Source organism: Patella vulgata, chromosome 5 (assembly GCF_932274485.2).
Source record: "Patella vulgata chromosome 5, xgPatVulg1.2, whole genome shotgun sequence".
In the NCBI taxonomy this organism is placed as follows: Eukaryota; Metazoa; Mollusca; class Gastropoda; family Patellidae; genus Patella; species Patella vulgata.
Window position 1 is genome coordinate 39,124,844 of NC_065883.2, and position 13,148 is coordinate 39,137,991.

Consider the following 13,148-nt stretch of genomic DNA (forward strand, 5'->3'; position numbering starts at 1 on the left):
CTTATCCATATTTAGCTTCTTCACCAGATTCGATTATCGATGAGGAAACAGTAGTTGAGGTAAAATGTCCTTATACAGCAAGAAATGAAATTGTTTCACCAAAATCTGTTCCGTATTTGGAAATCAATGAGACTGGATTAAAACTAAAATCAACACACCCATACTATTATCAAGTCCAAGGACAATTATTGTGTTCTGGAAGAAAACAATGCGTGTTTATAATTTACACATTCTCAGATATTAAGTTTTTCATTATAGAACGTGATAATGAATTCATTGGAACCATGGTTGAGAAATTGTCTTTTTTCTTTAATAATTTTTTTAAGCAAGCTGTATTGAATGAATTTTATTATAAAAATTTTAACAAGCTGACATTTTAAAGATGTATTTCTTGGGAAAATGAGATTATCAATCATTAGAATTAGATAATATAATATATCTGTGTTGTCACTACCTTAAATTTTAATCATCTGTATCAGGTTTATTACTTGATCTAATCTTCTAAAAAATGTTAAAATTATTGTGTAATTTCCCTTGTCCATGAAGACCCCTAGTTTCCTATAATGTAATAATTTTAGTTTCTTGTCATTTGCCAGACAATTATGAACCAGTTCCAAACATATATGTTAAAGATAGGGTTGTGGGCTCACGAAATACCCCTTGTAACATGTGGACGATCTCCGGAACCCGCGATCAAACAGAGCAACAGTGGCATTACCCCTCACTGTGAGGTAGGGTGTCCCAGAAATAACATAAAAAGCTGATGACATTACTAAGGACGTTACTGCAAAAATAAGTTAGGGAACACTTTCGAAAGCACGTGTAATAGCAATATTATTCTTTGCGTAATCCAATGCAAGAATAATTGCCGGGACAAGTTCCGATTTATTTTAGCTGCGGTAATCCCATCGTGATATCGATTTATTTTAGCTGCGGCAATCCCCTCATGATATCTAAAAAAAATATTAGTGCATACACCTCAATAATCTGACAGGGTTATATTCATAGTTCCTGTATGATTATTTATGCTTAAACAACATACCTGGTAGTGAAAAGGTTTGGAGGTCCAAATCAATGCAAGTAAGCATTTTTTCCAAACAGTAATTTTTTAGCCAACTATCTGTTCACACATCATGTTGAAAGTGAAAAGAATGACTCTGATTATCTTGTTCAATCCTACTAAGTTATCTTTATATATTTTATTCTCTGGTCAGTTGTGGTCAATGGTTATTTATTCAATATAACAAAGGCTTTTTTCAATGTGAATAAAGACAAATATTTCTGATGAAATGTCTGTGTTTTTTCTTTATTTAACATAGTTCAAAACTCAGAAAGACAAATGAAAGGTTCCATGAGCTTAAATGAAAATTGTAAACAAAATGATATAAAGTTCTTCAGAAATTTTTTGTCTACGATTGTCAAGTGGGCACATACAAGTGCACCTCCTAGTATTTACATTAGACATTACATTACATCAGTGTAGTATTTACATAAGACATTACATTACATCAGTGTAGTATGGTGGCTTGACTACAGAAAAATATTTTTGGATTCCTCTCGTAATAATTAATATAACATCAAAATTCATAAAGCGCATAAAAACGAACTTTCCCTCTAATTTTTAATTATCTATGCATGTCTTGGGATTATGCATTGTTTGAAATTACATAGCATAAAACAAACGAATATAATTTCACTAGCAAGCATGGTTTCAGTTGCATTTAAAGGGAATTTTAGGATTTTAAATGTCTTTGCTAGACCAATAATCTGCTCTACATGGACTCTTTTGCTAGAAATTTTTCTGTCCCGCAACACGGTTTTACCAGACATTCTGTTCTTTTTCTTGAAGAAAGTGGGAATGTTAATAGCAATATTATGACTCTCAAATAATTCCTGGACATTAAAACCTTTGTCTGACATAATTGAGTCACCAGGGTCACACAGAGTTGTTAACGAACTTCTCTCAACAATCTGACGATCACTAGTTGAACCACCATATGCATTTGAAATAAATGATATAGCACCTCCTGGAGTACAACCTACTAATACTTTAATAGTGTTCCTGTTTTTATATGTCGAATAAGTAGATTGTTGAGCTACTGGAGGCTTAGGCTTCATTACAGGGCATTCCGTTACATCAATTATAACACGTAGGAAACTTTGCAAAGAAATCTGATGGCGAAAAATATCGTACCAAATCACGAGAAGGCCATATATTTAATTCACTCCACTGTAGTTTCATAAAATTGATCCATGTTACCCAGATATTTTCTACAGTTTTCTGTGATATGGCAAACAATCTACTCAATTCAAAATTTGTTTTATGACACCGTAATTTAATAAGTGTTAAGAATAGTTGATTTTCTACTGACACATTTGTTACCTGTGAATATAAATAATTAAGATGATAACTAGCTTCCCCTAAACTATAAAAAACATGCAAAAAATCAGTATATGATGCAAGTCCAGTATAAAAAAGCATGCCCGCATCATTGTTAACAAAACGTTCTACTGATATCATAGGTAGGGGATCTGTATTTGTAAACGAATCAACAAACAATTTTGAACATGTAGAAATTTCCACATCAGCATCTTCACTATCACTACTATCAGTTATATTTTCACAATCACTGTTAGTAACTTCACATTCATTACCAATATCTAGTTCGGAGGATGTATTTAAAATTAAAATTTCATCTGAGCTATCATGATATGCAGATAAGGGGGCAGTACATCGTTTATTGTATCGCAGATCTCTTTCATTTGATTTATTTAAATTATTAGATCTCCATGGGAAAATACTTGGAACAGCATCTGCTTTCCTCTTCCTGTAGATGGGACTAGTACCTGAAAAACAGAGATTTGTTTGTATTAAAATCAGATGTAGATGAAAAATTAACGATAAAATAAAACTTAAGAAGACATTTGAAAAACTAATTATAATAGACCTAAACTTTCCTTAAAAGGGGGAGGGGGGTAATTGCACCGTAGAATAGGCCTTCCACATCTTTTTTTTTTCTAGAGGAAAATCTACAGCTTGAGTTATTTTTGGCAAAGGCAGAAATATTCACGCTAGCTTATGTTTAAATTACGGTATCTAAAATAGGAGAATATCAAGTTAATATATACATACCAGTAGCTGTAGCGGTGATGTAGTCACTTGGCTTAAATTGGCTGTGGCAGACGACACTTGTTGGTTTCGGCATCCATAACTTGTGTTTCCCGTCTTCACTTTCTCGTCTGACAGCCTGGACCCACTTTGACCGTAAATCAGGGTCACTAGGAAATTCTATACCACCTCTATTTGAGCATTCAGGTACGCAACAGCAGGTAGGCATCGAAAGTTTTCGTAATAGAACGTTTTTTTAAATCGGATAAAAATTATGACTTCTATAGGGCCCACAAGCTAAAAACGTGATTTTTTCGTACAATCAGGGGCCATAATTCAGGAAGTTACAGTCCAATATGCACGAATATCGAAACGAACCGAGATCTTTGGGTTATAAACTTACATTTCAAGTTTCAACAAAATCGGATAAAAATTGTGACCCCTATAGGGTCCACAACCTTGATATACCATATTCTTACGCTATTTGGGAACGAATGGCGGCCATTTTGTCTGTCAATTTTGGGCCAATTTTCACAAAATTCGTACTCACTCATCCTTAGGGTGTAACGGTGATATAATAGAACGTTTTTTTAAATCGGATAAAAATTATGACTTCTATAGGGTCCACAAGCTAAAAACGTGATTTTTCGTACAATCAGTGGCCATAATTCAGGAAGTTACTGTCCGATATGCGCAAATATCGAAAGGAACTGAGATCTTTGGGTTATAAACTTACATTTCAAGTTTCAACAAAATCGGATAAAAATTGTGACCATAATTCAGGAAGTTACTGTCCGATATGCGCAAATATCGAAAGGAACTGAGATCTTTGGGTTATAAACTTACATTTCAAGTTTCAACAAAATCGGATAAATATTGTGACCTCTATAGGGTCCACAAGCTAAAAACGTGATTTTTCGTACAAACAGGGGCCATAATCCATGAAGTTTCGATCCGATACATGCCAATATCAAAAGTATCCGAGATCTTTTGGGGATAAACCTATATTTCAAGTTTCGTCGAAATCGGATAAGAATTGTGACCTGTAGAAGAGTCCACAAACAATTGTGGACGGACGAACGGGGGCAACGGCATAATACGTCCACATGAAAATGTGGGCGTATAAAAATTGTGACCTCTATAGGGTCCACAACCTTGATATACCATATTTTTACGCTATTTGAGAATGAACGGCGGCCATTTCGTCTGTCAATTTTGGGCCGATTTTCATGAAATTCAAACTCAGTCGGCCTTAGGGTGAAACGGTGATATAATAATACGTTTTTTTAAATCGGATAAAAATTATGACCTCTATAGGGTCTACAAGCTAAAAACGTGATTTTTCGTACAATCAGGGGCCATAATTCAGGAAATTACGGTCCGATATGCGCGAATATCGAAAGGAACCAAGATCTTTGGGTTATAGACTTACATTTCAAGTTTCAACAAAATCGGATAAAAATTGTGACCTCTATAAGGTCCACAACCTTGATATACCATTTTCTTACGCTATTTGAGAACGAACGGCGGCCATTTTGTCTGTCAATTTTGGGCCGATTTTCATGAAATTCGAATTCAGTCGTCCCTAGGGTGTAACGGTGATATAATAATACGTTTTTTTAAATCGGATAAAAATTATGACCTCTATAGGGTCAACAAGCTAAAAACGTGATTTTTCGTACAATCAGGGGCCATAATTCAGGAAATTACGGTCCGATATGCGCGAATATCGAAAGGAACCGAGATCTTTGGGTTATAGACTTACATTTCAAGTTTCAACAAAATCGGATAAAAATTGTGACCTCTATAAGGTCCACAACCTTGATATACCATTTTCTTACGCTATTTGAGAACGAACGGCGGCCATTTTGTCTGTCAATTTTGGGCCGATTTTCATGAAATTCGAATTTAGTCGTCCCTAGGGTGTAACGGTGATATAATAATACGTTTTTTTAAATCGGGTAAAAATTATGACTTCTATAGGGTCCACAAGCTAAAAACATGATTTTTCATACAATCAGGGGTCATAATTCAGGAAGTTACGGTCCGATATGCACGAATATAGAAAGAAACCGAGATCTTTGGGTTATAAACTTACATTTCAAGTTTCAACAAAATCGGATAAAAATTGTGACCCCTATAGGGTCCACAACCTTGATATACCATATTCTTACGCTATTTGGGAACGAATGGCGGCCATTTTGTCTGTCAATTTTGGGCCAATTTTCACAAAATTCGAACTCACTCATCCTTAGGGTGTAACGGTGATATAATAGAACGTTTTTTTAAATCGGATAAAAATTATGACTTCTATAGGGTCCACAAGCTAAAAACGTGATTTTTCGTACAATCAGGGGCCATAATTCAGATAATTCATAACTGAGATCTTTGGGTTATAAACTTACATTTCAAGTTTCAACAAAATCGGATAAAAATTGTGAACTCTATAGGGTCCACAAGCTAAAAACGTGATTTTTCGTACAAACAGGGGCCATAATCCATGAAGTTTCGATCCGATACATGCCAATATCGAAAGCAGCCGAGATCTTTTGGGGATAAACCTATATTTCAAGTTTCGTCGAAATCGGATAAGAATTGTGACCTGTAGAGAGTCCACAAACAATTGTGGACGGACGGACGTCATAATACGTCCACATGAAAATGTGGGCGTATAAATATTTCACATTGAGTCATTTTTGGTGAAAAATTCAAAATGGGGGCGGCCCGCCATTTTTAGTAGGAAAATTACAATAATCGCTGGTGATGAGTTTGGACCCAATTGGAAACGCATGGCATATGGTAGAGTTCAATCGCGAAAAAAGGTTCAAATATGAAACACCCTACTTCACACTGCCTAAATTTAACGTCAATCAGATAATAACTTTAGCCTCTAGAACTGGGCGGATAGACGGGGGCGATGACCATACGACTCATAACAAAACACAAGGTATTAATGGATATACATGTAACTATTTCTCTATTATTTAATAACGACGTTTTGTAACACATACAGATCACTTCAAAACGTGATCTGTATGTGTTACACGTCGTTATTAAATAATAGAGAAGTAGTTATACCTTGTGTTGTGTTTTGTTAAGAATAGTTAACCATGCTTCTAGAAGACATTTGAAGAATTGACAATATACGACTACATTTCAATGTGAGCGTATAAAAAGTCTACCTGTTGGAGGAACGCAAGCAAACAATATTTTCCAGAAGAGTGTGAGGAAATGCATGACATAATCCAAACAGGATGGAAGTTTTTCCTCAGAATCATCATCATCTTCATCATCTCCTGAAAAAATCATGATAAAATGTGAGCTGTTAAAAGTAATATAGACAAGCGGTTGCCATGCAAGATAGGTGTACATTCTGTAATAGATGGATGGATAACAGGGAAAATCAATAGGCGGCTCATCCTCTCATTGTAGGTATGTAATGGCGCCCAAGGTGGCTGCATGTGTTTTTAGCTCTTACTATTTTGTGTATTTTAAAGGATATAACAATCTTTAAACCATGCTAATTTTGGCATGTACCTGTATTTTGATTTGAAGATCAGTTTAGTGGAACTTGTTTATCTATTTTATTGGATATATTAGCAGAAATTGCAATTTAGTTTTTATTTATATTTTACTTCAACTGTGAGTTTATGTGAGTATGATCACCTACACCAAAGCTGAGTTGTTGAAGATTGGTGAGCTCTGTTATCAACATAAACAAGAAAATTACTCTACTTTTAAACAGCCTCAGTTGATTAATGTTAAATCAACTAAGAGAGGTGTGAGAGGGGGTAAAAGAAGGATTAAATCTATTATCACAGTGAGAGAATCTAAGATAAGTACAAACCATGTTAACCACAACAACTTAATTTCAATTTGTCCTATAAAGGTCAAGCCGGAATCGAATCAAAATGCATGTCAGTTCGTGAATTTATGTCTTGTGAACTCCAGATCAGTGAGAAATAAAGCAGATGAACTTAATGAATTCATTATTGAAAATGATTTTGATCTATTTGTATCGACTGAAACTTGGCTGAAACCTAATGACAGTTTTGTCATTAACAAACTTATTCCAGATAACTATAAATATTCGCTTGTTAACCGTTGTAATAGAAATGGCGGTGGTGTTGCCCTTATCCACAAAGACTCAATTAATGTTATGTGTGTTGCATCATCTACATACTCCAGCTTTGAAGTTCTTCAAAATAACATTCAGTTAAACAGCTGTGTTCTTCGGATAGTTATTATATATAGACCGCCCCAGTCACGAGTTAATAAATGTACAATTGACACTTTTCTAGATGAATTTTCGGATTTCTTACACGGTATTCTGGATGGTCCTGAAGATATTTTAATACTTGGAGATTTTAATATACATGTCGACAAATCAAATTACTCGACAGTTAACAGATTTAAAGAGGTTTTAATTCATTTCATTTACATCAACATGTTTCTCAACCAACACACAAGGGTGGTCATATTCTAGATTTAGTGATAACCCGCGCCAACAGTGACTTGATCAAATCTTTGAAGGTTGAAGATAATCTCATCTCAGATCATTATTGTGTTATAAGTGAACTGATTTTCGCAAAACCAAAACCAAAAAGAACTTTAATTTCCTATCGCAATACAAAGAATTTGAGCGTTGAAGATTTTAAAACATCGATAACAAGTAGTAAACTTTTAGATCGTGTCCAGGAAGTTCCCGATGTTGATGATCAGATCAAACTTTATAATGCAGTACTAACAAACATACTTGATGAACATGCTCCAGTCGTAACAAGAAACATTATTTTACGACCGAATAGAAAATGGTTTTCAGATGACATTCGACAGTCAAAGATTGACCGACGTAAAGCTGAAAAGCGATGGCGTAAATCTAAACTTGAAATTGATCGTGACTTATAATATATAAACAAGCAAGAAATGAAACTAACAGTCTTATCTCTTCGTCAAAACGCAGTTACATTTCCAATAGCTTTATCCAAAATAAGAAAAACCCACGTCAAATCTATAACTCACTTTCAGTTTCTTAAAGAACCAAGGCCACAGATTTCAAAATACAAGTACTAAGTTAACCGAAAAGTTCTCAACATTCTTTCATGAAAAAATAGATAAAATTCGTTCCGAATTTCCTGATCATATATCTACTGCCTTGTGTGAAGAAAAACCCTTCGCTGGTTCACCCCTTACAAATTTTTCTCCTGCTTCTAATACAGAACTCAAGGATTTGATAAGTAAATCTTCGTCTTCTTCATGCAACCTTGATCCAATACCAAAATGAAATGAAATGAAATGGAGTTTAACGTCCTACTGTTCTGCTCCTAACCTGGGCTAATGAAGACGGGCATACGCCATACAGTGTGCTATGAGGGAAATTTTGCCCGGACAGCGGCACTACGGCCTACTCTTATATCGAATTCCAACTGCCAAGGGATCTTTTACGTGCACGCCAATGTGTACACAGGACCTCGGTTTTTCGTCCCATCCGAACGACTAGACAGCTTTCCTTGTCAGCCCCTCCGTCCTGCATCACTGACAAGGGAGAACCACGCCGGTAAATCTGGATGAACTTTCTCGGCCAATGGAGGGATCGAACACCCGACCTCCAGGCTAGCAAGCTAGCGTCTTACCCACTTAGCCACGTGATCCCCGATCCAATACCAACATGGTTACTTAAACTGTGTATAAATGAACTCTTACCAATAATTACACATATTGTTAACACATCAATTATGCATGGTAATGTAAGCCAGTTCACAAAAATCGCCCATGTTAAACCGCTACTGAAGAAACCAAATCTAGACCCGAATAACTTAAAGAACTTTCGACCTGTGTCTAATCTGTCATACATATCAAAACTAATTGAGAAAGTTATATCCACGAGACTTAAACACCATTTTGTTATTAACAATCTTGACGAACAATTTCAATCAGCATATAAGAAGGGTCACAGCACTGAAACAGCACTGCTGAGAGTATATAACGATATTGTTACTAACATAGATAATAAACAGTCTGTCGTGTTAGTGTTACTAGACTTAAGTGCCGCCTTTGATACTATTGATCATGATATTCTATTAAACCGGTTACAAACACGTTTTGGCGTCGATGAACTATGTCTAAAATGGATACGCTCTTATCTAACTGACAGGTCACAGTATGTAGTCATTGAGAAAGCAACATCGTCTCCCAAAACCCTACGCTTTGGAGTTCCGCAGGGGTCGGTTCTTGGTCCCCTTTTATTCACTGCCTACACAACACCAATTGGCGATATCATCCGAAAACATGGAATTAACTTTCATCTTTATGCTGACGACACACAACTGTATCTTGCTTTGAAACCACCGAGTGACTCCACCGAAATCTGTAAACTTGAGGCTTGTATAGATGACATAAAAAATTGGATGAATCTTAATTTCCTAAAATTAAATGATGATAAGACAGAGGTCATCTTAATCAACAGAAAATCTCTTTCTCAATCCGTTAAAATCGGTGATTCAACAATAACATCCTCTCAATCAGTTAAAAATCTTGGGAGTTTACTTTGATCACGATCTTAAAATGAAAAGTCACATCTCTACTACCTGCAAATCATTAAATCTTCATCTTTACAACATTGGTAAACTTCGACCATTTATAACGTCAAATATCGCTAAAATGTTAACTAACGCTTTCGTTCTCTCCAAACTAGATTACTGCAATTCGCTTCTATACCAATTACCAGCATCAGATATAAACAGACTCCAGAAAATTCAGAACAAAGCTGCACGTATCGTTTCTCTAACTAAACAATCTGAACACATTACTCCAGTACTCCAAAATCTTCATTGGCTACCAGTTTATCAACGAATTAATTTTAAGATCAGTCTTTTAACTTTTAATTGTCTAAATAATAACTGTTCCCCACAACATCTTAATGAACTTTTAACCCCGTATAAACCAAGCAGGAACCTACGCTCTGCTGATAAAAACTTACTTCATGTTCCTACAGTAAAAACTAAAACTGGTGAACGGGCTTTTGTTTACGCCTCTGCTAACGTGTGGAATGAATTACCTAGACATGTAAAAGACTCTACTAACGTTGCTGTTTTTAAAAAAAATCTTAAAACCGAACTTTTTAAACGTGCTTTTAAACTATGAACATGTTGACATTTTAATGTTATGGAACTATTTGTTTTATATTATATGTAATATTTTAATTGTGAAAAGCGCCGCGGAGCAGCTGTTAGCTGGAGCACTCAGCGCTATACAAAATGATTATTATTATTATTATTATTATTGTCCCGATGCTTCACACTAATTTCTAAATTTGAAATATATCCGTTAAAAACTGTAGCCTCTATCACATTCAGGATTTCGGCAAAAAAGGTTAACTCCAGAACCGGATGTTGCAAATTGTTCAATATCAGTAGGGTTTGTCCTCTCATGAACAATATACCTCACACCAAATTTGAACAACCAGTTGCCATACTAGTTACATGTCACATTTTGCAAGAGATGGACAGAGAACTGGGAAATATCGGTAGGGTTCATCCTCTCATTGTCCAATACTTCACATCACATTAGAAAAAGATAGCCACATAAAGCGTAGAAATACATCCATGCCAAATTCAATTAGAAGATAGGTTGCCAGGCAACAAAACATATGCCTACATTCAGGCAGTCAACAATAGTTGTCGCATATTTTTACTTTTTTCAGTAATGAAACTTTTATAATACACTAAAATCTGATTAAAAGTAACAACTCATTAAGTAATTATCAGAAAATTATTAGAATTTGTTCGGTTTTTATAAAGTTATGCTCCATGCTTACGTTTAGTATACAAAACATTTAATATCATGGATTTAGCTGTTCAAGTAGGTGTCACAACTCCCATTGCTCGCGTTGGAAGAAAGTCGTTTTTTCCTGATTTTTAACCCTTTTTAAACTTAACATCACACAGTCACTATTTAATCTTGTTTAATCTTTAAAACAGATTTTGAATGCCGATATCTTATTCTTTTGTTTAATATAATTTTTATATATCTATTCTTCTTATTAATTTCATAAACGTAAGTTGAAAAACGTCAATTTTGCGTGTTTTGATGTTACGGTAAAATTTTTTGTCACATTTGGAAACGGGGGTACCCAACTTCAAGTGCTCGGCGGCAGTTCTTATTATTAATATATTTTTTTCATTTTCATACCATTAGAAAGATAATTGAACGATCTTTCGATCGGTCGGTTATGGAATGTTGGCATTTCAAAATACCATGTATTTTTTGTAAGTTGAAAAAACAATTCACGCACACTTTTTATGAGGCAATTTGTCAAGATTCCATAACCGACCGATCAAAAGTTTGTTTTATTGCCGTTCAAATGCTACTAAAATCGATAAAATCAGAACATGTTAAGTGCTGCCGCCGAGCACTTGAAAATGGTATACAACGTGACATTTTGTGAACGAATAAACCTCGCAGTGTTTCGTGTTATGACGTCATAAGACACGGCGAAGAAAAACTGTATTTCAAGTTCCCAAGACCCATACTCGCGGTAAATTACGTCGAAATGCAACTGAATGTTCATTTATGAAGTAAGCGTTATGTTATATGAATAAAGGACTTGCCCAAAAATAGATAATTCCATTTATTTTCACGCCTTTTGCAAGGGCGACTGTGTTGACATCACGTGACACATATTCCCGCGCTTCTACACTGAATGGAAATTTTAGGCCAGCTACAACACAACACGTCTTTTCATTTAACACCAAATGTTTGTCAACAATAATTGAAATATTCCGTAGCATTGACGAGTATTTCAATGTTCTGGAATAAAAAATTCGCCTTTCAGTGAATTATTCATGCTTAATTTAAAGCATTTACTCTGCACACAAATTGGAATTGAAACCAGAAAATATCAACACGGGTACCTGAACGCTCAGCTTAGTTCTTACACCCGTGAGAACCAAGTGAAGCGCTCATGGCTGCTCCTTGTTAGCTCTACAGTTTTTCTGCAAATTACTTGTTTCATAGTCTTTTTTCAATCATAATTTTTAAATTGTGCATCAGTGCAGTTATAGCGAATCTGTAGCTGGAGTTTTTATGGTATTATATTTTAATTTTATGAAAATATCATCAATTTGAATCTACCCTCATCCAAATTCATCTGTTTAATAGTGGTCATTGGAGCATGACACTGATCAAATTAGCCAGGTTTGTCCAACTTGTATTGTATTGCTGTCAAACTATGCTCACAAGCTGCAGTGATCACACCTCAACATCTTTCACTGAGACTTATACTTTCATTAAAGATCAGTTGATTTCAAGACAAAATACTAGTATTTTATCAGAAGATGATCTTAAATATTTGGAAAATATAACTAAGCACATTGTAAAACGGAAAACCACAAGACGGGGCTGTTCAGCTGGAAAACATCGGCGAAAGAAAATTGAAGTTAGAATTAGTGATAGCCCTCAAAGTCAGCATAAAACTTATGAGCAAAAAATTAATTTTGATAATTTAGCAAAACTACCTAAACAGCACACTCAGGTCATCCGACCAAATACAAATCTACAAGTATGTCTTATCAACGCCCGCTCGGTGAGAAATAAAACTACTCTCATAAATGATTACATATACAAAAATGATTTCGATATATGTGGGATCACTGAGACTTGGCTTAGTTCCGATGGTGATTCTTCAACGATTTCTGCCCTTTTCCCAGCTATTCTATACAACATGTTTCAAGATCCTCGCGTGGAGGAGGTGTTGCCCTTATATTTAAATCGTCATTAAATGTTACCCTTAAACATCATGTCAGTTTTCAATCGTTCGAATATATTGATTGTATTTTTAGTACTCAGACTAAGAAAATCAGAATTATTGTTCTATATCGAGCACCAAATGAGAAAAAATTTCCATGTTTTCTTGACGAGTTCGCGTCTTTATTAAATAATCTTGCCGCATCCGGTCAAGAATTATTAATTGTTGGCGACTTTAACTGCCACGTTGACGACCCTAAAAACTTTTCTGCGAACCGTTTTAGTAATCTGCTAC

The 13,148-nt window shown here is 35.1% G+C and overlaps 1 protein-coding gene across 1 annotated transcript in view; it reads right to left on the bottom strand.

Annotated features, from left to right (window-relative positions):
• LOC126820649 (sodium/calcium exchanger 1) overlaps positions 1-13,148 on the bottom strand; it is a 145,690-nt gene that overhangs the window by 16,551 nt on the left and 115,991 nt on the right. The window contains exon 5 of the mRNA XM_050548728.2: positions 6,292-6,405. Within this exon, the coding sequence (XP_050404685.1) occupies positions 6,292-6,405 (114 nt within the window). The remainder of the gene's footprint in view (positions 1-6,291; positions 6,406-13,148) is intronic.